General features: G+C 41.9%; 1 protein-coding gene across 3 annotated transcripts in view; it reads right to left on the reverse strand.

Moving 5' to 3' along the window:
• Positions 1-7,730: 7,730 nt before the first annotated feature.
• cnr2 (cannabinoid receptor 2) overlaps positions 7,731-27,411 on the reverse strand; it is a 103,712-nt gene continuing 84,031 nt past the window's right edge. For 2 of the 3 annotated variants that reach the window (XM_059954437.1, XM_059954438.1), the window contains exon 2: positions 7,731-11,359. In XM_059954437.1, coding sequence (XP_059810420.1) covers positions 10,030-11,211 — 1,182 coding nt within the window. In that variant the 5' untranslated portion in view covers positions 11,212-11,359 and the 3' untranslated portion in view covers positions 7,731-10,029. Of the gene's footprint in view, positions 11,360-23,013; positions 23,478-27,411 lie in introns of those variants that run through there. The other variant, XM_059954436.1, reaches the window with a different exon arrangement.

The raw sequence follows: 27,411 nt of genomic DNA on the forward strand, positions 1-27,411 counted from the left end.
CATGCCTTCTTCTCATTGCTACCATCAGGAAGGAGGTACAAGAGCCTGAAGCCACACACTCAACAATTCAGGAACAGTTTCTTCCCCTCTGCCATTCGATTTCTAAATGGACACTGAACCCATGAACACTACCTCACTAGTTTATTATTTCTGTTTTGCACTACTTAATTTAACTATTTTATATATAAGAACATAAGAAACAGGAGCAGGAGTCGGTCATTTGGCCGGTCAAGCCTGCTCCGCCATTCAATAAGATCATGGCCAATCTGACAGTGGACTCATCTCCACCTACCTGCTTTTTCCCCATAACCCTTAATTTCCTATATTATGCAAACATATATCCAACCTTGTCATAAATATATTTATAAGTACTGAGGTAGCTTCCACTGTTTCATTGGGCAGAGAATTCCACAGCACCACTTCTGGGAAAAGCAGTTCCCCTTCATCTCCATCCTAAATCTACTCCCCCGATTCTTGAGGCTATGCCTCCTAGTTCTTAGTATATTTATATATACTATAATTCACAGGTTTTTTTCTATATTATCATGTATTGCATTGTGCTGCTGCCGCAAAGTTAACAGATTTCACGACATGAAATTCTGATTCTGATGATATGCTGCTCCTTGAGAGTGGAGCTTGGCTCCTAAATCAGCAAAGATCAGAAAAAGGGTGAAATATGGTGGAAATCAAAGGTGGTAGCCTGGAATGAGATAAATATGCTGAGCGTGACTGTGAACCCTGAACTGCAGAGGCAAAACAGCAAAGATCAAATGAGGTTGTAGGAGGCCAGAAGTATTACTCAGTACAAATGAAGATTATTTTGTTTGTTGGAGGTCAATCATTCTATCACTCCAGTTGCTCAGGGAAATGATCAACTTCAACAGCTTCATTAATGATCTTCCTTTGTTTAATGATGGTTACACAATGTTCAATCCTGTTCCTAACGAATGGAGCAGTCTCACGTTGCATGCAGCAAAACCTGGACAACATTCCAGTGTGGCAAGTGACTTTCACACTACAGAGGTCTCAGGCACCAACCTGTCACGGTCAGTGCCTACAGAAGTCTGAACCCAGGTGCGGAGGAACAGCAGACATAGAAGACATAGAGACAGAAACAAGAGTTTATCGCCTACTCATGCCCACTGGTTGTTTGATGTTATGTCATGTTTAAATTTAGAGAAGATTAGGTGTTCTATTTCTATACCTAGACCAGACTTTTTCACATTATGGGGACCTTTTTGGAACTGCTTTCACAATCTTTGACTTGTTCAGCAATGATGATGGCTACTATTTGTTTGAATTTACATCTATTTGTCCAAATTATTTTTTCTTTTCTTTTAACCAAACAGCTGTTTTTTTCTCTTTTTTGTTGTTATGGGGTTTTGATTTTGCTTTAGATTAGAATAAAATATACCTTTTCAATATTATGGTTAATTATTATACATAGATATGGGACATTTTAACCTTGTTTCTGTTTCCACCATATCATAATGTATTTTGTATTTGTCTATGCAAGTAATTAATAAAAATATTGAAAAAGAAAGAAACAGGAGTTTATTCATAGGAATTCCATAAAACGTTGGTGGTTTGACCGAGCAACACTGCAAGACAAATCATTCTGGAAACACGTGAGAACCCTGCTAACAGTGACAATTGGGAGTTCACTTTAAATAATCACAGTTTGCTGCAAACCCATGCCATTCAAAATGAACTTGACAAGGTTAAGCAGAAAGCACACAAGGGCTTAACAACTCTAGATAAGACAACAATTAACAAATACAGGTGCCAGGCTAATGACACCAATCATCCCCATCAAGAATCTAACCACTTACCATTATTATTCAATGGGATTACCATTGTGTGTTACATCATCAAAAGCCCGGGTTAGACAGAGGAATATGATTGAACTGAAATTCAACTTTATCAGCTACAAAGCATAAAACTATTGAGAGAAAAATACAGAAGCTAGGGATAACTCATGTGCTTCAGTGAGGTGTGCACATGTGATGTGGTGGTGTAATGACGTATGCCATTCACATACTTTTACATATAACCCATAATGAATTATGTGAACACTAAAGAAAGCTTAATCAAACAATATATTTACAAGATTACTCAGATATTACTGAAATATTAAATACACAATATCTATAACAGCAGGTTGGGCATCCTTCAGCAATTGACTCACCTCCTGACATCCCAAGGTCTTTCTGCCTTCTACAAAGAATAAATCACAAATGCAGTAGAATTTACCTAGATGAGTGCAGTGTCAATTCTCAAGAAGCTCAACACCAGCCAGAAAAAAGCATCCAAATTGATAGTTCCATCATTCAATCACTATAATCATTAATTCCCTCCAATATACAATGGTTACAGTGCATACCATCTCCAAACCGGTGTAGTTACCTAGGCTGCTATCATGGCACCTCCAAACATTGATTCTATCAGTAGGAAAGCCAATGTCAACCAAAGGAAAACCACCATCCAAGTTGTCCTGCAAGTCACATACCTACATCACCAGTTTTTCTTCATTATTGGGTCTAAATCATGAAGATCTCAGCCCAACAACTCTATAAAAACATCTTTTCTGGAAGAACTGTTTAGTTCTCGATAGATGTTTACAACTATCTTCTAAAGAGCAATCAGAAATGGGGAATTTCTAATTTTTTTCAAAAACCTTCCTTCAAATCCCAGAGAATGAATGCAAAATGCAATTCAGTTTGAATATATAACCTCAGAAATGGCAATATTTCAAAGGAATTGGGGCTATAAGGAAAGATTGAATAGGTTAAGATTTTATTCCTGGACCTTAGAAGATTAAGGGGAGATTTGATAGAGGTATACAAAATTATAAGGGGTATGCTATAGATGGGTAAATGCAAGCAGGCTTTATCCACTGAGGTTGGATGGGACTACAAAGAGAGGTCATGGGTTAAGGGTGAAAGGAGATAAGTTTAAGAAAAGCTTGTGGGGAAATTTCTTCACTCAGAGGTTCGTGCGAGTGTGGAACGAACCGTCAGCATGAGTGGTGCATACGAGCTCAATTTCAACATTTTAGGGAGGTTTGGATAGGTGCATGGATGGTAGTGGTATGGAGGTCTATGGTCCAGATGCAGGTCACTGGAAGAAGGCAGGTTAAATCAATCGGCATGGTCTAGATGGGCCAAGCAACCTGTGTTTTATGCAGTACTTTTTCTATGACTTTAGATAAACCTGGTTGCTCTCCATGTAGTGAACAGACATACTTCAAGTCAGTGATGACAAGAATCTCACTGGAAATTAAATTTACATCTAACGCCCTGTTTTTTTTTTAAGACAAATGCTACTGAAAATTAATGTCCTATGGAACAGTGAGTAATTTAATTTCCCAACAGGCATCAAGAAACTCACCTATATACAAAGGTTGAGTTGATTTTTAATAAGACAGCACAATTCTTTTTGGAGTTGTATTAGCATTGTGTGGTCTCAATAGCTAATATGTTCTACTGTATTCTCATCAGCTTGCATATTTATAGAGAAGATCAATGTCTGCTGAAGACATTTAGATTTTTAATTGTAAGCTAAGCTTTTTGACCAAGTGAGAAGAGCTTGGAACCTCTGGAAGATATAACAAATAAATTCCCTAAGAGTTACATTTGCTGGACTTGCACCCAAGGACTGGAGGATAACATGCACAACTTAAAGGGAGGGTTGCATTAGAATTGAGTTGCTCTGTTTCCAACCTGGCAACCAACCAGACAATGAGGAAGCCTTTGGGGGGGGGGGGTGTGGGGAAGCCTGTAGTTCAAGAGAGAGACATCAGAATCACTTTATTGCCAGTATGTGAAACATAACAGAACTGTGGTTTGGGTGACAGACTTAGAACGCAGGGCGATACCATAACAGACAACACAATAGCAACCAACAACTTACAAGATAATTAAATTACAAAATATACAAGAAAAGTTAAATAAATGTGAACATACGAACAGATACAATAATTATCAACAGAACAAGGATAGTGGGAAAGACCATTTAACAATGGTGTGCAGGGACATTTAGGGTATTATACTTGAGTGAGTTTTGTTGAGAAAGAAGCTTCAGAGATGATGTGTCATCCTGGTGGTGATGGACTTGTGGCGTCTCCCTGATGGCAATTTGGTGAACAGGTGACCGCTTGGGTGGGTGGAGTCAGCAGTAATTTATTTTCAGCTCTTTTCTTGGCTCTGGTGATGAACGGGTCTTTTAATGTTGGTAGCTGAGAGCCAATGTTCTTCTCCGTTGTGCAAGGAGATGGCGCCAGCGAGCAACACTACTACAGGTGACATCCGCTAGGTGATCCACAAAACTGTTTCTTCCACTTCCACATATTCTTTTTCCTTTCAAATGTGGTTCTATTTACGTTGGAGCCTGTGATCTTTTTGATGGCGTGCTTTCAGGCAGTTGAGCGGTCTGGCGCTTTGCTATCTCCAAGGATGTTCCGGGAGGCGAGCAGGCTTGAGGCCAAGAAGCTTAGAGATGGGGCGTGAGCCCATGATCAACTCTATTTCCTACCGATCTCGCTGAATAAAGCATCAAGGAAGAAAGAAACGATCAAGGCAAGTGTGGAAGATGAGCGACTGTTCAGCCATCGTCGACTAGCCTCTCGCTCACTGCTGCCAGAGGAAGGTGTCTGCATATGACAGTCACTCTCTCCCTCTCACTGATGCTCCCAAGGGAAGGACCCTGCAGTCGGATGGTCTCTCTCTCCCTCCATGCTGTCCGAGGATGGCACCGAATTAATGGCTTTGCAGTCAGTGGATTGGACTGGTCACTCCTTTCTCTGTTGCTATTTTTGGGTGACTTTGAATTGGGACGTCCTGCAGATAATGAACACTGAGCAGAACTGAATACGGACTCTTCAATTTTTTGTGTTTTATATTCTGCGTTTTCACTCATTTTATCTTGTTGCTGTTTGCGTGATTTGTTTTTTGGCGTGTGGAGTGTTGACGCTCTTGTTGCCATTTGCGCAATTTGTTTCTTTGCGCATGGGGGGGGGGTTGATGTTTTTCTTTGAACAAGCTCCGTGGTTTTCTTTGTTTTGTGGATGTCTGTGGGGAAGACAAATCTCAGGGTTTGTACACGGCATACGTACCTCGATAATAAATGCGCTTTGAATCCTTTGACCACTTGCTGAAACCTGGACTTGGAGAGGGAGGAGGCATGGGGAATTGAATCACTGAGAGTAATATTCAACAATCCAGAAGAATACGCTGAGCAGTGCGTAAAAGAGCAAAGGAAGAAGGTCAGAGGTGGTGTTGTAAAAAGGAGCCATGTCAGGTTAAGCATTATCATTATTGGAAGCAGAGCCCAAGAAGGACAAAACAGACTGAGGCAGATTTGCTTGTAAGCCTGGGGAATAAATTACTGCTTCCTTTTGCCCACCAGGATTACTGGAAACATCTATTTTTGGGTTTTTACAGTTTACCTCTACCTTGAATTGCTCTGGACTATCAGCTAGTAATTCCAAATTAATGACAAAATGTATGCTGCAAGTCTTATTTAAGTATTGTAATTAGAGTGCAGCCTTCCAGAGAAATTATTTTGGCCAAAGCCAAACTTTTTGTAACTAAATCAAGTAGATATGGTCATTACCAGTTGCGGTCTAAATTGTTAAATGTTTCTCAATTTTAACTATTTAACCACTTTCCTCTGAATTGAACGAAGAATATTATAGCTTTAATTATTGGCAAGTGGTTTCAGTCCCAAGGTTAGGCTGGAGAAATGTTTCTTAAGGCAAAAGAGGTGGAGAGGAACCTTGACGGTAATGCACAGGATCATGATGAAGCTACATAGTACAAATAGAGACAAATTATTCCCAGTGTAGTATGGCTGAATGATAAGGGGTTTTGGTTTTAATGTGAAGAGCAAAAGGTACAGAACTGATGACCTGGCACACTCAGCCTTTAAATGCAATGGAAACGGGGTCAATCAGTCCTTTCAAAGGGTATTTGAATACACATTTAATTGTATTGGCTCTGATGAAAGAACGCAGCAATGGAACCGAATATTTTGCTCTTCAGGGAGTGGATGGGGGCAATTGGCTGCCTTCTGCACTTATGATTATATAATGTGATTTTGATATTGCAGGGCTGACCAAATTACACATTATAAAAAAAGTTTTCAGGCATATTTATCTGCACATCCATTTAAAACAGAGATGGGAAGAAATTTCCTTAGCCAAGGGGGTGGTGAATTTCCAGAAAGTATTACCATAGGCAGCTGTGGAGGCCAGGTTGTTGGGTGTACTTAAGGCAGAGCTTAATAGGTTCTTGATTGGACACAGCATCAAAGGTGACGGGGGCGGGGAAGGCTGGGGAGTGGGGCTGAGGAGGGAAGAAAGGGATCAGCCATGATTGAATGGCAGAGTAGTCTCGAAGGGCCTAATTCTGCCCCTATGTCTTATTGTCTTATGGTGTAACCTGCATGTTACTTTGCTGGGTTTTGATTGTGAAGTGCTGCCAAAGGTAGAGTGCTGTCATTGTATCTACCAATAATGCATTCACCATTATGTAACGTTCGTTAAAATATTTCAGCATAGCCATGCCAATGTGTATTTTTTCTAAGGACAGTATAATAGCTTTTTGTTCTGGATGATTCTGTTGATATATGTATTAGACTGGTATGTTGTCACTACATCAGGATAGAAGGGGATGGGGAATAGGGCAGTCCTGTTGCCTGATTAATTTTGTATCTAATAATTAAAGCTCTTCTATTTATCTATATCTATAAAGTTATATCAGGTTCCCAGTGATAATCATTATTACTGGATTGCACGCTTTTGATCACCGCACTCTGGGTTTCATTCTGTCTGGGTGGCCTCCAACCTGATGGCATGAATATTGATTTTTCCTTCCTGTAAACCCTACCCCCTCTGCTCCTCACTCTGACCTTTTACCTCTTCTCACCTGCATATCACCACCTCCTCCTTCCCCTTTCTCCTATGATCCACTCACCTCTCCTATCAGAAACCTTCCACTCCAGCCCTTGACCTTTCCCACCAACCTGGCCTCACCTATCACCTTCTACATTACCCTCCTCCCCTTGCCCAACTTCTCACTGTCTTCTTCCCACTTCCTTTCCAGTCCTGATGAAGGGTCTCAGCCCACAAAGCCAAACAGTTATTCATTTCCATAGATGCTGCCTGATCTGCTGAGTTCCTCCAGCATTGTGTGTGTGTGTTGCTTTCAACATATGGTTGTCCAATTACTGTGGCAAGATGATAAATATATTCTGTGCTGAAAACAGACTTGAATTTCTCAAATGAATAAGAAAATGTGTCATAGTGGGGTTGAAATACCAATAAAGTTCAACTAGGCCATATGGTTCTCTCAAGGCGATCCTTGATCATGATTGCTTTTGTCAAGGAATTAATTGTGAATAGGAACATTAACCATGCATTGCATCACTCTCGCCCAGGTTTTGTACTGCCACCAAAGGTGCATTTCTATTCTGCACTTCAAAATCATGATTAAAACTGCAGAATGATGCAGCAAAAATGCATGCTGTGTTCTTCTTTATGTCTCTTCAATTTAATGATTATGCATACAGATGAATAGTTAACCAGAGTGTTGATTTTTTTTTGAAGAGAAAAATCACTGGACAAAGCATGGCAGCAATTCCAATTCTCACCCAAACAAAATGTACACCTGAGCGCTTGATATAATTTAATTCAACCCTTTTTCTGTGTATGCTGCGGTGTATGCACAAAGTGGAATTCATAACCAATCCACATTGGTTCAAATATCTTTTATTTGCTTTTATTTGCTCCTTTTAATATTGCATGCAGATAAACAAGAACATGGAAGAAACTGCTATTTCTTATCGTCACCCTCAGTAAAAGTAGAACAAGGTCCAAAGATCAGGATTTACCAAACATGCCTGTTATTTGATGAGATATCACAGGAGACTGGAAGTTCAATTATAAATATATATCACAGCTAGCAAAATAACAATGAATAGATCAGGAATATACAACAGCCCAGAGGTTAAAGCAAGGATTTTTATATCTAAAATACAGTTGCTGGAAATCCAGAAGTCTCAGCTGATTAGGCAGCATCTATGAAAAGAGAAATAGAGTTTACATTTCTGCTCTAAGTCCTGTCACCGGCATTAAAGAAAAAATGAGAAAGTGGTTTAAATTGTGGAGGAGGTTGGGTGGGGGGAGTGGTTGGGAGGAATGAATAGGTCAAAGTGAACCAGTGATAAGGTGAGACCAGGGTTACCAGGAAGGTAAGATGTAGTGGTCCTCCAGATAGTGGGTTAATGGGCTCAGTGGGGAGTAGTAATATAAATATAGAAATATAGATTGTTGTGAAATAAAGAGTAATGTCTTGTGGAGTAGCACCTTCCGTCCAGGCATGATACAGCCAGACTGACTCGTTTTCAAAGTCTACAACTTCTGCTGATTTGCTTTCTCTGCCTGCATCAGGTTTGGTCTTTTCTCCTGTTAGTCACCCATCAGTGGTTCTAGCTCAGCTTTGCTCTTCATTAGTACAGTCTGCCCTGCTGGGCTGCTCTCATAGCCCTGCATCTCATAACATTTTAATCAGAATCAGACTTAATATCACCGGCATATGCCATGGGATCCACCTTGTGGCAGCAGTACATTACAATGCATTGACCGCAAAGCTATGAGCTATTGTAAGGAGTATATATAAAAAATAAATTAAGCAATTAGTGTGAAATATTTATTATTGTGCTTTGTGCTTTCTAACTCTTCTGATTGACCCAATGGAGAGAAAAACACTACAATTTATTCCCATGGTAATCCTGTCTTCACCCTGTTGTAGATTTTTACTTCCTCCTCTACATGCCTTCTTCCACCTTTCCTGTAAGTTAACCATATAACAGTTACAGCACGGAAACAGGCCATCTCGGCCCTCCTAGTCTGTGCCGAACGCTTACTCTCACCTAGTCCCACCGACCCGCACTCAGCCCATAACCCTCCATTCCTTTCCTGTCCATATACCTATCCAATTTTACTTTAAATGACAATACCGAACCTGCCTCTACCACTTCTACTGGAAGCTTGTTCCACACAGCTACCACTCTCTGAGTAAAGAAATTCCCCCTCGTGTTCCCCTAAACTTTTGCCCCCTCTCAACTCATGTCCTCTTGTTTGAATCTCCCCTACTCTCAGTGGAAAAAGCCTATCCACGTCAACTCTATCTATCCCCCTCATAATTTTAAATACCTCTATCAAGTCTCCCCCAATCTTCTATGCTCCAAAGAATAAAGACCTAACCTTAAAACTAACTTGTTTTTCTCTCATTCCCAGTGTTGATGAAGGGTGCTTGACTAGAAATGTTAACTCTGTTTCTCTTTACACAGACACAGCCTGATCTGCTTGCCAACACTTACTGTTTTTATTATCTTTAAACCTCATTTGTAAAAGTTAACAGAACTTTTGTTCGTACTAGTTCTTGGATCATTCACCAAAGCTATTATGATGTACATAATACATTGATAAAAGACGTTCATTTTCTCATAATCTCTTCTGGTTTGTCTCAGTAGACCTGTTTTAACTGGACAAGAATTCATCATTTGCAAATATATTATTGTTTACAACATGAAAGTATGATCCAATGAGAAATTCTAATAAAGTTTCTCATTTCAGAGGCTGTTCTGTGTTACCTCTAAGATTAATTTGCCAAGCTGTTTTCCACACTAACTCTACAGAAAGGTGTTTGTTTCTTAAAATTGTGCTACAGAATAAAAATCCATTGAAGAATTTAAGCAACACAGTCACATATATGTACTGTTATTTCAAGTGAATGCATAAAGGGGCTGTTAACATTTTGAAATACTGATTAAATTGACACAAAAGTCAGGAATACATAGCAATATTTTCTTAAAGAAAAGTTGGCAAATGTGATTCTTAAATTCTGTAACATATCTGAAATATCGTTCAAACAAAATGCTATGAGTAGGTGAATTAGGATCGCTTGACACCTGAAGATGTGCTCTCTTGGCAGAAGTCCCCTATTGTGTGGATCAAAATAAGTATCATCAGCTGGAAAGTTCTTCCTCTTTGCATAAGTTGTTGTTCTGAAAGACCATTGTTGAGGCGGTCTTCTCAGGCATGGTGGGAGTGGTACTATATTCTGACCTGTATCTCTCATTTGTTGAACAAACACTTGTAACCTGGGTTTTGTTCTGTCCATCAGACTCCAGGCTGGTCTCCAGAGTTGGCTCCTGCTTCTTGTACCCAGACAAAATATTGAATATTATACAGCGCACCTCTTTGCTCCTTGACACATAAACTATTGGATTCATGGTTGAATGTAGCAAGCACAGCATGCTGCAAAACGCAAACGCCATTTTGATATTTTCGCTTACATTGGTAAATATATCATATGTCATTAGAGCCAAGACTGGACACCAAAAAGTAACCAAAATAATTAATATTAGGCCTAGTGTTTTGGCAAGTTTAATGTCCATACGTTTGTGTCCTAAATTTGCTTGATGTTTCCTTCTTTGTTTCTCCATGTAGGCTGTATGAATATGGGCCTTCAATAGAATATGTATATAGGCAAGAATTATTATAAATAACAGACAGGTTATAAGCATTATCCAGCAAATTAAATAGGTTTCATCAATTAAAGGAAATAGCTGGGAACACGTAGAATGTAATTGACAGCAATTCCAACCCATCAAAGGAAGTAAGCCTATAAAAATAACAAATAGCCACAAAACCAAAATACAATTCATTGCTTTCTTCTTTGTCATAATTGTCTTGTATTCAGTAGGCTTGTGAATGCATATGTACCTGTCAATAGCAGTCAACAGCAAACTGCCCACTGAAGCTGAGAATGATATAATGACACATCCAAGTTTAAACAGAAATACATTCTTCTTGTCCTTGTTCTCGATAACATGGAAGCAAATAAAACTATAAACAAATACGGCACTTGCCATGAGATCAGCAGAGGCAAGGCTAGTAATAAATAATTGAGATGGTCGTTTTCGGAGTTGTGGGGTCAAGAGTATTACACATAAAATTAAAATGTTTTCCAAAACAGTAAAAGGCCCCACTATTGAACACAATGCGGTAACTATTTTCTTTTGGCTTTCTGTAAAGACCATGAACTGTTCAATAGGCAAGGTATCTTGGCTACAAACTGAGTTGGAAGGTCCTTGATTTTCAAGTGACTTGAAGTTGGATGTTGGAGTTGAATTATTTCCATTCATTTTCACAGGCAAGATATCTAAGTTTTATCCTTCAGAATTCCCCAGTGCTTCTAAAGAAGGTTTATGATTGAGGACCTTTGAAGATAGATTTCAAAGAGGAATTTTCAATCTTCTTTAAGCACTCTGGCACCAGTTCCCTACTTTATACCTAAAAAAGAGAGAGCATAAATTAATCACTAAGGATGCTTTAATTTGACAATCTAATATATTGAGAAATTTGTAGGATACATATTAATGCAGTTAGATTATTTAAATTGTACTTTTGTTATCCAGAACTCAATGGAAAGCAACATCATTGCTGCCCCAGGAGGCTTGTAATATTTCTTGGGGATCAATAATGTTTCCGGTTTCTGGCCCTTAGTAAAACCTGAAGAATGCATCTCATGCAAAACTCTTTTTGCTTGTACTTTTTTCTCATCAGTTTTGCTGTTACTTTACGGTTTTATGTCTTTTGTAATATCAGGAATAGTACAGTGAGGCTTGTTACAAACATTGATGAGTTCACGAAATGGTAGAAAGACAATGTTAGGAAAGTCTTGTCAGGATAGATTCTATTAAGACAAGAGAGCTCATAAACAATTTTCAAACACAGCATCTGTGCTGTAGTGGTTGTTGTTCAGTTTATTTCCCTCTTGCTGCATTTAGTTCTCAACCACTACTGTTTGTTCCCATCTCTCTGTTGTCTCCTGGAAAGACCAGACATTTCTATCAATGCAGTTGAAGCATAATTAGATAAAATGTTGCTTCGGTGCATTGCCTGGGTTACTTTCAGCTAAAACCACCAAATGAATTGCCCTTTCCAAGGCTCTGTAATAATATGACTTCACTCAATTTCAGAGCAGATTTTATTTGATACTTTTGTATTATTTATTTCCTCTTTAGGTGGCGCTAGACAACACAACATAACCATCCACCATCAATCCATTAGTCAAATACATCATTAATTTCAGATGCATTAGTACTGATCAGATATATTAATGCAATGAAAAAAATTGCATTGTCCAGACAAACTAGGGTTGCTTATGGTTTACAAATTGAAATAGTATTTGTTTAAGTCACCCTACACTCAGGGATTTGAATGAAACTAAACCTAATTTATGTAGTTAAAATCTCAAATGTCTATCAGCTTGCTTGGAAATGACACTTACAATATTTATATACGTTTAGGGTTTACAGTATGAGTGACCTGGGTTCAATTCCCGCCGCTGTCTGTACATTCGCCTTATGACTGTGTTAGTTTCCTCCTCCCACAGTCCAAAGACAGACTGTTTGTGAATTGGGCATTGTAAATCGTCCCGTGATTAGGCTAGGGTTAAATCAGGCTATTGGGCGGCACGTCTCAAAGGGCTGAATGGCCTGTTCTGCGCTGTATATCAATAAATAAATGAATAAACTAACTAACTAAAAAGGCAACACGAGTGATGCTGGAAATAAATAAAAATGCAAAATGCTGGCAGAACTCAGCAGGCCAGACAGCGTCTACGGGAGGAGGTAGTGACGACGTTCCTGATGAAGGGTTTCGGCCCGAAACGTCATCACTACCTCCTCCCATAGATGCTGTCCGGCCTGCTGAGTTCTGCCAGCATTTTGTGTTTTTAACTAAAAAGGCATATAGTTTAACTGCTTTTGGATCTTGTTTTCCAAAGAGAAAGCAGAATTTTTTTATAGAAATATGAAATGTTATTTAAACTCCTTTCTAAATTCATTTAAACACAGTACATCCTATAACATTGGGATAGTCCAAATGCACTGCAAATCCCAAATGATAAATCTCTGATAACATTTTGCGTATGCTTGCAACAGTGGGATCTCATTCAAGTTACATAGACCATGGATAATGATTTAAAAGTAATGCAGTGGCATAAAATAATTAGTTATTTGTGCAACATTCCACCAAAATGAAAGGTGAACAAACAGCAAACAAGGCCAGCACAAATGTGCTATTTGTCAATTATTGTATTGATCTCTGAATCATTTTACATAGTCTCTTCATGAAGGATTTGTTAACAAGCAAATTCATAGACCTTTAATATATGGATGTTAGCTATTAAACTGAGACAGATTTGTGATCTTTTGTATTTGAATTAACAACAAGAAAAGTTGCTTGGATGGTATGTTGTTTGGAGTAAGAACACAGATGAAGGGAGTTTGGTGAGGGGAGTGGAAAACCCGACAGGATTGAAGGAGTTGACTCCTCTTGAGATGCAGAATAAACAAAAACAGGGCAGTAAAATGAGTTTTCTTTTGAACAAAATGGAACAAGCAAAGAGGAAATTAGTGCTTCACTGTACTCAGAGTTTCACAGGAAGTAGGAAAGATATCTAGAGACACATTGGCCCTAATGTTTCCGTTAGAGTAAACAAAGAACAAAAATGCAAGAGAACTGAGTCAGACTAAGATAAGGGTTTGCAGATATAAGAGAAATGTTCATGTCTTTAGTGGATGTAGGTTTATCAGTGGAAGTAACATAGGAATTGGATTTCTCTGAAGCAGCTTTGACATTTTGGCAATGTAGTTGTTCACAATATATTTCAAATGATTCAAAGGCTGTAAGTTTCAGATAATTATTTTATTCCCATACTAAATTATATTTTAAGAATGGATGTTGAAGGAAGTCCAAAGGTCTGGGATGATGCTTGTGAAAATGCACAAAATCCACTGACAAGTGTTCAAATTGAAATATAGCTTTCCTATTTTATTACAAGAGCCCAGTCTGATGATGACTTATCTGATCCCTATAAAAGACTCAATTGAAAATAGAATCCGAAAATTCTGCAAATGCTCAGCAGGTTGGGCAGTATCTACAGAGAGAAAAATAGTGTTAATGTTCCAATTCAATAACCTTTTGTCAGAACTGATGAATGCACTGACATCTCTGATGAAAATTTAACAATCTGAAATATTTTCTCATAGATGCTGCTTAATCTAAGGAGTACATCCCGCATTTTCTGTTTTTTTTTTAAATTCCAAATTTTAAGTACTTTTTTTAATGCTTTCCAAAATCCTAATATAGAAGGACTGATGTACAGCCAAAAGAATTCCACCTCCATAAGTTTCACAATATGGGTATCTTGAAAATTAGGGTTGGAGTTAGAGTGTATTAAAACATAGAACATTATGGTACGGTATAAGCCCTTTGACCCAATTTATTGTGCTGACTTTTTAACTTATTCCAAGGTTAATCTAACCCTTCCTTCCTACTTAGACCACCATGTTCTTTATTCTTTAGGCCTAATAGACTCCTAAATGTTCCCAGTGTATAGGAATTGCTCAACCTTTCCACTTAAGATGTTCTTCAGTGCAGGCAAGATCGTGATAAATCAGGGGAATGCTTCATCGAGCACCTCTGCTCCATCTGCCTTAAAGCAGAACTTCACAGTGTCCAGACATTTCAACTCCTTTTCCCATTCCCATTCCAACGTGTCGGTCCATGACCTCCTCTTGTGCCATGATGAGGCCACCTTCAAGGTGGAGGAGCAGCACCTCATATTGCGTTTCGGTAGCCTCCATGGTGGCATGAATATCAATTTCTCCCTGTGGTAAAGAAAATCTCTCACCCCTCCCCTCTTCTTTTCCCCACTCTTGCCTCTTACCTTTTCTTACCTACTTATCAACTCCCCCCCATTTCTCCTCTTCGTTCCCTTTCTCCTATGGTCCATTCTCCTCTCCTATCAAATTCCTTCCCTTCCAGACCTTTACCTTCCAGCTATCCTCCTTCCCCTTCCCTCACCTTTTTATTCTGTCATCTTCCCCCTTCCTCTCCAGTCCTGAAGAAGGGTCTCAGCCCAAAACATCAACTGCTTATTCATTTCCATAGATGCTGCCTGACCTGCTGAGTTCCTCCAGCATTTTGTGTGTGTTGCTTTGGATTTCCAGCATCTGCAGAATTTCTTGTGTTTATCCTTTTAAATCTGCTCTGCACCCTCTCTAAAGCTTCCACAGCCTTTCTATATTGAGGTGACCAGAGATGAACACAATAATTGTGTATTGCTGATGAAAATGTTAAAGATAAAATCAGGTGTATTCATTAATTTCAATTTTGATTTCACATTTCCAGCATTTCCTTTATTTTTTTCTTTGTCAGTCTGGTGTACAATCTTCTAACCTTTCATTATAACATGCAAAATACATTACTGACTTTTCAATAAACATAAAATGTCTCCTCTCATGAAGAACCTATGGCACAAAATGGTTTCTCTCTTAGTTTCAGATATCTTTAGAGGTCTTCAGCAGATGCATGTGATGGGTAATCTAATGACAAGATTAGCGATGGTGGTGGAGGCTAAAACATTAGGGGTATTTAAGAGCCTCTTGGACAGGCTCATGGATGAAAGAAAAATGGAGGGTTATGGGGTAGTGTGGGTTTAGTACTTTTTTTAAGGATTATATGGGTTGGCACAACATGGAGGGCTGAAGGGTCTGTTCTTTGCTGTAGTGTTCTATGGTTCTATGGTTCTATGACAATTAATTCAGAAATTCTGGCTCTGTTTTCCAAATATACCATCCTATTTCATGCGTTTCCACAAAATGAGGGTTAAAAATTTGCAGCCAGACTTGGGGTGGTCCATGGCAGAGTTAAATAAAAGTTTAGCATCTTTAAAAGATAATCACAAAGATTGGTTTACCCATTGCTTAACTAATATAGGCATTCCCCAGGTTATGACAGATTTTCAGTCCTGGGAACTGTTTGTAAGTCAGAAATGAGCGAAAGCAGTGTGCAGGAGAGGATCACAAAAATAGCTGTGACAGGAGAGCGAGCAGGTAAGGGAAGAACAGCCACCGGCCGCCCCCATTGACTCAGCGATAAATGAATAGGTCTGCTCAGTGCTTCCAAGTCTGCTTGGTTTGACCCAGCCCAGCTCTCCAATTGTTGCAGTTAGATGTCGGGGTGAGGAGGAGGTAATAGAATGCAACAGAAGTGCCTCCTTCACACCCAGCAGAAGATGCTAACAGCCCTACAGCAGCCAGCAAATCCATTTTTAATGATCTCCTAAATGTTTATCCTCATAAATCAGCTGCAAGGAACTGTAGGTTTCAGAAGAGGAACCAGCCATCTGCACACAGTTTGACTTGTAGCACGTTAGTTAACCCTGAACTTCATATTGAAGTACCACAGCAAGATACTCAATGAAAAATGATGAGAAATAAAATAATACTAATTAACTATCTTAGAAGATCGATGCATGAAATCGAGGTTTAAAAATTGTGAATCCAGTCTTGCCAAGTATTAACATCTAATGACTTCAGCCAAAGTTGAGAGAACCATCGAGCAGATATAGCCCGTGATGAATCCCAACTTATGTCACAGCCACAGACTGTGCCGTGGAGCTTGGGTGCCCTCGCAGGTGGGCAGCTGAAAGTGTGCTTCAAATGCGCTCGTGAGAATGCATATTATAGACAACTGGCATTTCTTTGTGGTTGTATTTAACTACCTTCGTTCACTCAAGAGGCGGACATGAACATCTCCAACCAAAGAGAATCTATAGTCCTCCCTTTGATATTCAACAGCATTCTTTGTAAATAGGCCCTTACAGCTAGAACACAGAATATAGAACACCATAGCACAGTACAGGCCCTATGACCCACAATGTCGTGCCAACCTTTTAACCCATACAAGATCAATCTAACCCTTCTGTCCTGCACAGCCTTCGATGTTTTTAAATGTTTTTAACATCCATGAACCTATTTGTTTCTTATTTGTCTCTAATGTATCTGCTTCTACCACCACCACTGGCAGGCCATTCCAAGCACCCACCACTCAGCGTAAAAAAAAAGGCATATCTGTCACCAGCCCCCCCCCCCCCACAAACTTTCCTCCGATCACCTAAAAATCATAATCCCTGGTATTAGCCGTTATCTCTCTGAGTAAAAATCTATCGCCCTGTACATCTCCATTAAGTTGTTCCTTTGCTTGAAAGAGAAAAACCCTCTCTTGCTCTATCTATCCTCTCTTGCTCTTCCTGGTAAATCTTTTCTGCGCCCTCTCTAATGCTTCTACATCCTTCCTATAGAGAAGCAGCTTGAGCGGAACACAATACACCAAGTGAGCCATGACTTCCTTCCACCTCACATATGTGGTTCTGAGCGGACTTATGAACCTTATATAGGATCTTTTAGACTCTGTCACAGTGGGGAAAGAATAGAGAGCAGGTGGGAGATTAGTGTGGGAGATGGAGGGGACCATCCACCATTTTTGGTAGACTTATGTGTGCTCCCCATAAAGAAACTCACTGACTTCTGAGATGCTCCTTCTTTACTTGGATCAGTTATAAGTCAGGAATTGCTGTCAGGCAGTGAGCACACTACATTTCTTCACGGGGGCTTGAGAGCATCCTCACAGCATCTGCTCTGTACTCCCGGTAATTTGTTGCTATAATGGAGCTCAGAAAAGTGTGTTTGCTTCTGGAGTCCGGAACCAGCCGTGCCAACAATACGGCTCATCCATTGGAGCTGGCTAAATACAACATGAACCTCAGAGCTGGGAAGGTTAGTCTTGGCGAGGATGCCGGCAATAGTTTGCTTATTCAATGAATGGATTTGGAGGTTTTGTGGAGTTCCTGTTAATGGTGTCACTGCAGTGCATTCATTTCGTCCATTGGTGTAAACTGATAGATGTTTCCATGTTCCCAAATAACTCAGAAGGCAGTGATTGTTGCTTGGGGTTACCAAGCGCTTGGTGGCAGGTTTGAGGTCTTGATCTTCCAATATTCAGATCCTCAGAGAGCCAAAGACTGTGATAACACACTTGGAGGGGCAATGAAGATTGTCACTGATTTTGCGGAAAGATTGCACTTGCGATGCGGACCATTGTGGACAACTTTTATGGTTGTGGCTCGATGGCGCTGGAGAGAGGCGACATTTTGCTGGCGGCTAACAGGCATCTAGACTCAGTGGCCACTCTGTTGGGTACATCAGTACACCTGCTCATTAATGCAATTTTGAAATGAACCGATCACGTGGCAGCAACCCAATGCATGCTGGGATGGTCAAGAGGTTCATTTGTTGTTCACAGAACTAACTGGGGAAGAAATATGATCCAAGTGACTTTGACCGTGAAAGATCGTTGGTGCTGGACGGGGTGCTTTGAGCACATCTGAAATTGCAGGTCCCCTTGGATTTTGACGCACAACACAGTCTCCAGAGTTTACAGTTGAGAAAAACTAAAGAAAACCTCTGGAGAGCGGCAGTCCCGTGAGCGAAAACGCCTCGTTAATGAGAGAGGTCAGAGGAGAAGGGCCAGACTGGTTCAAGGCGATAGGAAGGCGACAGTAACTCAAATAACCACGCTTTACAACAGCAGTGTGCAGAAGAGCACGTCTGAACGCAGAGCATGTCGAAGCTTGAAGTGGATGGGCTACAGCCGCGGAAGACCAGGAACATGCAGAAACGCACCCTGGCATCTTTATTAGGTAAGGCTTGTACCTAATAAAATGGCCACTGAGTGTACTGTAGTTTAAACTCAAGATCTAACTGCTTCAAACGGAAAACCGCACTGGGAACTACTGCGGTAAATAACGCGCTTTTAAGCTGGTCAAGTGTAGCCAGAGCCGGCTAACTGGAGGCGAGTACGGCACCTGGAAGCACGATGGAGAAGTCTGTTGTGACAGAAAATGTGGGCGCCAAGGAGGACATCAGGATTGATCGCCACCTCCAGTCCAGCATCCTTCTGGACAATATACAAACGCTGGCGAACAGAAAACCCGAGAACAGGATTGCTCTATCAGAGTCAATGAAGGGTCTGCTATATGCTCTGTTTCACGGAAACACGGCTCAACCCAGCTCTCCTGGTATGGCGAGCAAGGACCACAGGTTAGGTAGGGGGAAAAACAGCGGCGCTTGCTTTATGATAATCTCGTCTTGGTGCACGAGTGTAGAGGAAACGGCTCATTTCTGTTCCCCTGCTCTGGGACATCGGGAAGTGAAGTGCCCATCGTCTGAACCACGCCAAAAGAATTCATCCGAACTGCGGTCTACACCTTCCCTCGGGCAGGCATCAAGCGAGCTCTCGAGGAACGATAATCAACAAGAACCAACAGGCTTACCTGTCACATCAAAGTAGGAAAGCTTGATCAGGCGAGCCTGCAGAAATCTCTACCTAACTAGCATCAAAACATCACCTGCAATAACAGAGGACCCAACACACTCGGCCACTGCTCTGCCGACGTCAAGACCTCATTCCTAGACTGCACCTTAAGTCCAACCATGTGGCTCTGCATCTTCTGCCTTTGTGCAGACAGAGACTTAAGGTGACGAGGACTGTGGAAAAACCGGACAGGAGAGGCGGAGGAGCGAACTCGGAACTGCCTCGCGTCGGAGGACTGCGTTATATTTAAGGATTCGTCCGCCAACCTATGTATGCCGAGGCTGTCATCATATTCATAAGGACAAGCATAAGTGAGTGTGATACCCACACGAAAAATAACTGTCTTCCCCAACCAGAGGCCCTGGATGAACCAGGAGATCCGCCGAGGGCTCGATAATTTAGCGCCGGTGACCCAAAAGTCTTAAGATGTCTAGGTATCACCTCGGAAGGCCATTGTGGGTGCAAGGAGGTAATTTCGAACTAAATTGGAATCACGGACGGACACTCGACAGCCGTACCGGGGGTTGCACAATATGATTTCATACAAGGCAAATACACCTCAAATCGAGTGGGTTGAGTGGGATCCGGGATCAGCCACGATAGAATAGCGGAGCAACTCGATGGGCAGAATGGCCTCGTTCTGCTCCTATATCTTATGGCCTAAGGTGGCATCCCGGGGCCCCTGCTCTTTTCCCTGTGACTGTGTATTCCAGCACAGCCCCAAAGCCATATCCAAATCCGATGGCGGTACAGTTTTTGGACAAATCACTGAGTCAGCGTACAGAAGCGAGGTAGGAGTCCCAACTGAGTGGCCTACTCCTGCACCTATTGTCTATTATCTATCAATCTTTAGCTGGCTTTCCTCCAGCACTTTGTATGGGTTGACTACCCTGCCGAATGGACTAGTGTCATTACAAATATCCTGAACTATTGCAGCAAAAAAAAAGTTGGGAGGGGGAATTGGGGCGAAGGAATAGCCCAACAAGATGGGGATGAAATAATTTAATATTCCTTGGTGCCTACAGCAGTACTAACCCTGCAATAGTTTCATACCACGCAGGTAATACAGCCGACTTGATTGGTTTCTCATCACTGGCCTGAGCTTCTACAGTTCCATCCGTGGTAAACCACAGCTGCGCTGTGTACCCAATACAACCAACCAGGCTCTTGATGCCTATCACCCAAAAGATTAAGCCAGACACTGGAACTCGATCTCCTTTCCAAATCTTCCACTGTCCTGACTTGATTAACCCTCAATATAGTTGATTTAACTCCTTGATGTGCAGCTCTTTTTTGGCAATTTTTTTTTGTGAACGGTAACCTCTGCATAGCCTCTCGCCAACTGAATGAGAGAGAGAGAGAGAGAGAGAGAGAGAGAGAGAGAGAGAGAGAGAGAGAGAGAGAGAGAGAGAGAGAGAGGAGAGAGAGAGAGAGAGAGGGGAGAGGGGAGAGAGAGAGAGAGAGAGAGAGAGAGAGAGAGAAGAAATGAATGATGATGTGAACATGTTGAGGTTGGGATCATTTAAGCAGCTGTTTGACAACAGGTTTTTCAATAAGGGCTAGTTTTCCAGCCTTCAAAATCAGATACAATCCTAATCAAGTAGTCAAAAATCTGGGAATCTGCACAAAGCAAGTACTGGCCCAGTCCAAAGATTGTTTTTACCTCCAGGAGAATGTCTTCCTCTTTCCCATTAACCAAAAGCAAACAGAACTTGCCACAACAATACTTTTCATTCCGAGTGTTCTTTGTGAAGAAGGGATCTTTTTTTCTCACTGAACAAAAGGATTGACTGCCCAGATGAAAATCGTCTGCTGACGGAGAAGACGCGCTCTCTCCTTCGATGCCCGGAGGAAAGGCAGGGCAGAGCGAGAAGCAGTATCTGCGGCGTTCAAGTGGACAGCCGGGGGCGAATAAAAGTGGCACCTCATCCACGGCCCTTCGTATAGGATACGGATCCTGTCAAAATCTCTGGCCCGTTCGCTTATTTTCAATTGGTTCATAAATTAGTGTCCCTAGTCTGAGGTGAACCCAAATAATCTGCGAGAGCGGAAACAGGCCCCATGTTAAAGAAGTCCCCACGGAGATTGCTTCTTTTCCTTTAACCCCACGACGATTCTGGAGGCAAAGGCGACCCTTGCCCATCGCAGTCCTTCAGTCCAACACGGATCGAACCTCCCTGGACCTTCCCTAGGCTGAAACCAGCGAGTTAAACCGCACTTTAGAGTGTGGAGAACCAATACCCACGGTGAAAATCTGCTTTCTTTTTATTTTGCCATAAATTACCCGTCCAGCTATCCGAATTCAGTCCCGCTTGAACCCGGAGCGGTGCCCAAGTTCGGTCTTTTTCAACTGCTTCAAAGATGCGGTATGCGAGTTAGCATTTCAAATGAAAGGTCAATGGCCTAAAATTTTAACCCTTTCTCTCTCACACATGCTGCCTGCCCTCCGATTTTTCTCACTTTTTTTTTCCTCTTATTTCCATTTCCCTCGTGGGCCGAATTTGCACTAGGCGTGTCTGAACTGTAATTTCAGTGCATTAGACATTTTCATTCTAAACGAGCGTTATCACCGTGTTATCACTCAGGAATGGGATTGATTCTTTTTTTTTAAAAAAAGGACATGATGCAAGCACACAAAATATTAGAAGAACTCAGTGGGTCAGGCAGCATCTAAAGAGGAAAATGATAACGGGCGTTTCGGCCGAGATCTTCTTTATTAGTTCCCCCAGCTTGCTATGCGTGTTTATATACTTGAGGTGTTCAGTATTCAGAATTATGGAATAAAATGTATTTCAAATACATAAATTCTTTGGTAGGAAAACAATGTTCTTCGTTTTACTTCCTGCACGGCGATTTCGTTATTCGCACATTCGGTGCTTCTCTCCAGACGCGCATCTAATTTGCCCAGAATGTCACAAAGACTTGGCAGGCGATTCAGGGCGACAATGATTGCCGCTGATCCATTCTCTGTAAGATTGGAGCAGCGTCACCATTTCGCCCTTATCTCTTTCTCCCAGCTCAGGCCGTATCTTGTTCTGAAGGCTGCGGTCTTGTAGATTAACAGGAACTTGACCGGCTTTTTGAAAAGGACACCGTTCATTTTGACCCCACAAGGGACCCGCGGATGCTGGATCCAGGGAGCGAAAAAACAAACATCGGCTGGAAGAACTCAGCGGCCGAGCAGCATCTGTAGTAAGGTGGTGAGGGGTGCGGGGAAGGAAATGCCGACACTTCGGTCCGAAACCATTGGTTTTCATTTGGGACCTTTCTGGAGCCGATACAGTCGGCAGCGCCCGTGAGCTGAGAGAACGGCTTCCATTACAAGCTCTAACTGAGATAATCATTTGCAGCACACAGAGTCACGACCTTCATTTCAGATCGTGAGGACCAAAGAGTCGCCCCGAAGGCGCAGGTTCTTCTCGGGTAGCGCAGGGACCGCAGACCAACTTCTCCGCTCGTCACGGCGCCGCCGATCGGCACGTAAAACTGTCCATAACCATTCCGGGTGCCAATCTTAGATTTCTGAAAATCGAAGTTAGTAACTAATCACGCCTCACCATGGGAACGAAATTCTTTCTTTGTAACGTGTCTTTTAAATGTACGCATCTGCTCTCTATATATAAACATTTTTTCGACGAAATATGTACTCACAAGAGCAGGGCAGAACAGAAGCAGATTTCAGTAGAAGGTACATTTTAATTTATGATGTTTATTCTTACCTGATTACACTCTGAGTGGCCCATGCCTTTCCCGTGTCCGGACCAAGGAGTGTGGAAGTGTGCCCTGGCGTCTGACAGGTAACGCTGGGATCCCGGTACCAATCCCTTAGCTTCTTGTCTCGCCCTCCGACCGCTTACTTCTGCTCGGCTGAATCCACCTCACTGAGTGCGAGTTTCTTCTTTTCCCCTCCCGCCCTGACAGTCTGTCACCTCAGGTCCGGGTCTTGCTCTCCTCCTAGTGACTCTCGCACTCTCTGTCTGCAAACTTGCCTTTTCACGGGTTCTAAAGGAAATTCCCCGATACCACACCCTGACGCTAGGACATCACCATAAAGGATGCGTCGGTGTCTGCGAGCAACCTGTTCTTACGGGGACAACACGCGCGGCAAAACCCGAGAGGCACACGACCAACTGAACTGTTCTGACTGGTTTACAAACCTCGCCTCTCACATCGCAACCAGCCAGTTGCGTGTCTCCCTGCGAACTCCTGGGAAGGTCAAAGGAAAATTCGCCACAGGTAGAGTTTGCTTCTACTGCGGGGGGGTCAGCGGTCTCCCGAGACTGTTAACTCGTGATTGGACCATTCTCACCAAACAATGGCTGAACTACTTCAAAAAGAGAGCGGCATCCCGTTGCAACACCAACATAGAACCGGGCTTTCAGTTCATCAGTCTGTGCCAAATTTCAAATACCCACCCATACTAAGTACATCAGGAACACTTAAAAATAGCCTGTGTGATTCAAGTGCACATCAAGACCCACTACTTGAATGTTCTGAAGCACCTGCAACGCAAACCAGATTCCAACCATCCCATGGGTGAGAAGATCCTCTTCAGAACCGCTATAAAATTCTTAACCCTTACCCTCTTGGTTTCGTCGCCATGCTCGCGAGAAACTTTTCTTATTATCTATCCTCTTGGTGCTGCTCATAATTGTATATGCCTCGATCAAACTCCTCTGCTCTCAGGAAAAGAAACCCAGCCTACCTCTGTTGAAATGCTGGGAATCTGAAAAAAAAATATTCTGGTAAATAATGATCTAATTCCCATATTATGGGAATATTGAAGTCATTGCCAAGGTGTAAACGAGCACCTGAAGAATGGTGAGAGAAGCACCTATAAGAGACGGAGTGGAACAAGAAATGTATTTATTTATTGAGATACAATGTGACGTAGGCCCTTCCGCTCGAGGAGCTGCACTCCCCAGCAAACGCATTAATTTTAACCCTGGCCTAATCAAGGAACAACTTACAAAGGCCGGTTAACCTACCAACCGGTACGTCTTTGGACTGTGGGAGGAAACCCACACAGTCACAGGGAGAACGTACAAACGCCTCACAGGAGGTACCGGGAATTGAACCTGCGTTGCCTGCACAGTAAAGTGTTGTGCTAACCACTATGCAGCTGTGTTACCCTTAAGGGGCACTGAGGAGGTAACAGAAGGAATTGTGAGAGGGCAGTGGCTGGAACAGTGAGGAGGTAGCATATGCGGCAGGAAGGGCCATACGATACAGGAGCAGAAATAGGCCATTCAGTTCCCTGAGCCTTCTCTACCATTCAATCAAAGCTGATATATTTTCCCTCGCAACCCCATTCTCCAGCCTTCTCCCCATAACCATTGATGCCCTTGCTAATAAAGAAACTATAAACTTTAAATATACCCAATGACTTGGCCTCCACAGCCATCTGGGGCAATGAATTCCACAGATACACCATACTCTAGCTAATGAAATTTCTCCCATTCTAAAGAGACACTCTTCTAGTCTGAGGCTGTGCCCTCTGGTCAAAACTCACCACTATTGGAAACATCCTCTCTACATCCACTCTACCTAAGCCACAGGTAGCTTTCAGTAAGATCCTCCATCATTCTTCTGGACTCCTTTCAGACGCAGATCATTCATGTAAACATCCTCTGGACCCTCTTCAATGCCAGCACATCCTATCTTAGATATGAGGCTCAAAACTGCTCACAATATTCCAAATATGGTCTGACTAATACCTTGTAAAACTTCAGTATGACATCCTTGCTTTTGTATGCTAGTCCTCTAAAAATGAAAGCTAACTTTGCCTTCCTTACTGCTGGCTCGTCCAGCAAATTAACCATCAACCAGGCTCCTAAGTCCCTTTGCACTTCCGATTTCTGAATTCTCATTTTAAAAATGGTCTGAACCTTCATTCCTTCTACCAAAATGCATGACAATTCATTTCCCTACACTGACTTTGTGCTCATTTCATGCCTTAAATTATGACCAAACATTATCAGTATCTGGTTACGTTCAGTTAACATAAAACATGATGCTTATAAGTGACTCCTGGAAATAGTTTGGACTGTAAATTTGTCCCTTCAACACGCTCCCCCCATTTGAAAGTACAGCATCACTATCCTCTGTCTATTTATTGTGACATCAGAGGTTCCCCAGTACTGTGACTCTTCACATTTTGTTTTCACACTATCCGAAATAACTGTTCCTGTTATTTAGGTCACAGACCTTTGGACTGGTGGTTTGGGCAGACATATGGAAAATTAATTATAATGCAAGACACTGCTGTCAGTATCTCCAGTTGAACTTTGTCACTGAAAGTAAGCATGCAGGTACAGCAGGCAGTGAAGAAAGCTAATGGCATGTTGGCCTTCATAACAAGGGGAGTTGAGTATAGGAGCAAAGAGGTCCTTCTGCAGTTGTACAGGGCTTTGGTGAGACCACACCTGGAGTACTGTGTGCAGTTTTGGTCTCCAAATTTGAGGAAGGACATTCTTGCTATTGAGGGAGTGCAGCGTAGGTTCATGAGGTAAATTCTCAGGATGGTGGGACTGTCATATGTTGAAAGATTGGAGTGACTGGGCTTGTATACACTGGAATTTAGAAGGATGAGAGGGGATCTGATTGAAGCATATAAGATTATTTAGGGATTGGACACGCTAGAGGCAGGAAACATGTTCCCGATGTTGGGTGAGTCCAGAACCAGACGACACAGTTTAAGAATAAGGGGTAGGCCACTTAGAATGGGGTTGAGGAAAAACTTTTTCACCGAGAGAGCTGTGGATCTATGGAATGCTCTGCCTCAGAAGGCAGTGGAAGCCAATTCTCTGGCTGCTTTCAAGAAAGAGTTAGATAAGAGCTCTTAAAGATAGTGGAGTCAAGGGATATGAGGAGAAGGCAGGGACGGGGTACTGATTGTGGAAGATCAGCTATGATCACAGTGAATGGCGGTGCTGGCTCGAAGGGCCAAATGGCCGACTCCTGCACCTATTGTCTATTGTCTATATTTTTGTGTGTTTTTCCTCTAGCTGTCAGTTTGTGTTTTTGTATTGCCATGTGATCTTGTTTGTTTTCATGCCCCATGTGCCCCTGTCCCCGCTCCTGCTCCACTCCGGCCCCCGTATCACTGAGTACTCCGTCTCTCACCTGTTTCTCATTATTACCTGTTTTGCGGCCACTTCTGTCTCACTGTGCTCCACCTATCATCTGCCTCTCTGTTTATTGCTCAGTGTATTTCAGTCCTGTGTTTTCAGCTATTTGTTGCCAGATTGTGCTCGTGAGTTTTCCTGAGCCTTTCCAGCATTGATGTCTGAACTCTGTCTGTCCGAATATTGTCTCTGCCTGTTTCCCAATTCTGGTTTTTGGATTTCTCTGGAATTTTTGATCTCTGCCTGAACTTTGATGGCGACTTTGATGCCCCTCTGGATTTCCTACTCTGTAAATATCACAGTGTGCACAGTACTTGGTCTGCGATTGGGTCCCTACTCCAGCATCCTGACAAGTGCAAAGGAATGCATTTGTCTGTAGCAGTATGGAGAGGCAATATAGACCCAATAATTCTAAAATTGTGTATATATAGTAAATACAAGCAAGACTCATTTTTATTCACGTTCATTGTACCGTGAGTTCAATACATGCTCTTCCACTGTGTCCGTGCAAATCATGTTGAAGTTTAGAATGCAATCAATTTATTCAGATATAGCTTTGAGCCATACAAGCCCCTGATTTTAAAGTTAGCCTAATCACAGGACAATTTATAATGACCAGTTAATCTCCCACTGGTATTGTGGGAGGAAACCAGAGCACCTGGAGGAAATCCACACAGTCAGGGGGAGAACATGCAAACTCCTTACAGGCAGTGGCGGGAATTGAACCCTAGACACCTGTACTGTAAAGCATTGTGCTGACCACTATGCTTCTGTGCTGCCCCAATCAAGTAGGATCCAACTTGGTATCTGTTTGAATCTGATGGCATAACCTTAAAGATAATGATCATTTTAATATTAATGTACATAGAATGTTGTCAATTAAATACTGCTAATATTTTCTTTATTTCGCTTAGAACAACAGGCTAAGAATCATGTTTCTTCCTACATGGTAAAAGTGGGTTAGAGTGAGATGAGGGTAAATAATGCTTG

The sequence above is a fragment of the Hypanus sabinus genome, chromosome 30, assembly GCF_030144855.1.
Source record: "Hypanus sabinus isolate sHypSab1 chromosome 30, sHypSab1.hap1, whole genome shotgun sequence".
NCBI classification, from domain to species: domain Eukaryota; kingdom Metazoa; phylum Chordata; class Chondrichthyes; order Myliobatiformes; family Dasyatidae; genus Hypanus; species Hypanus sabinus.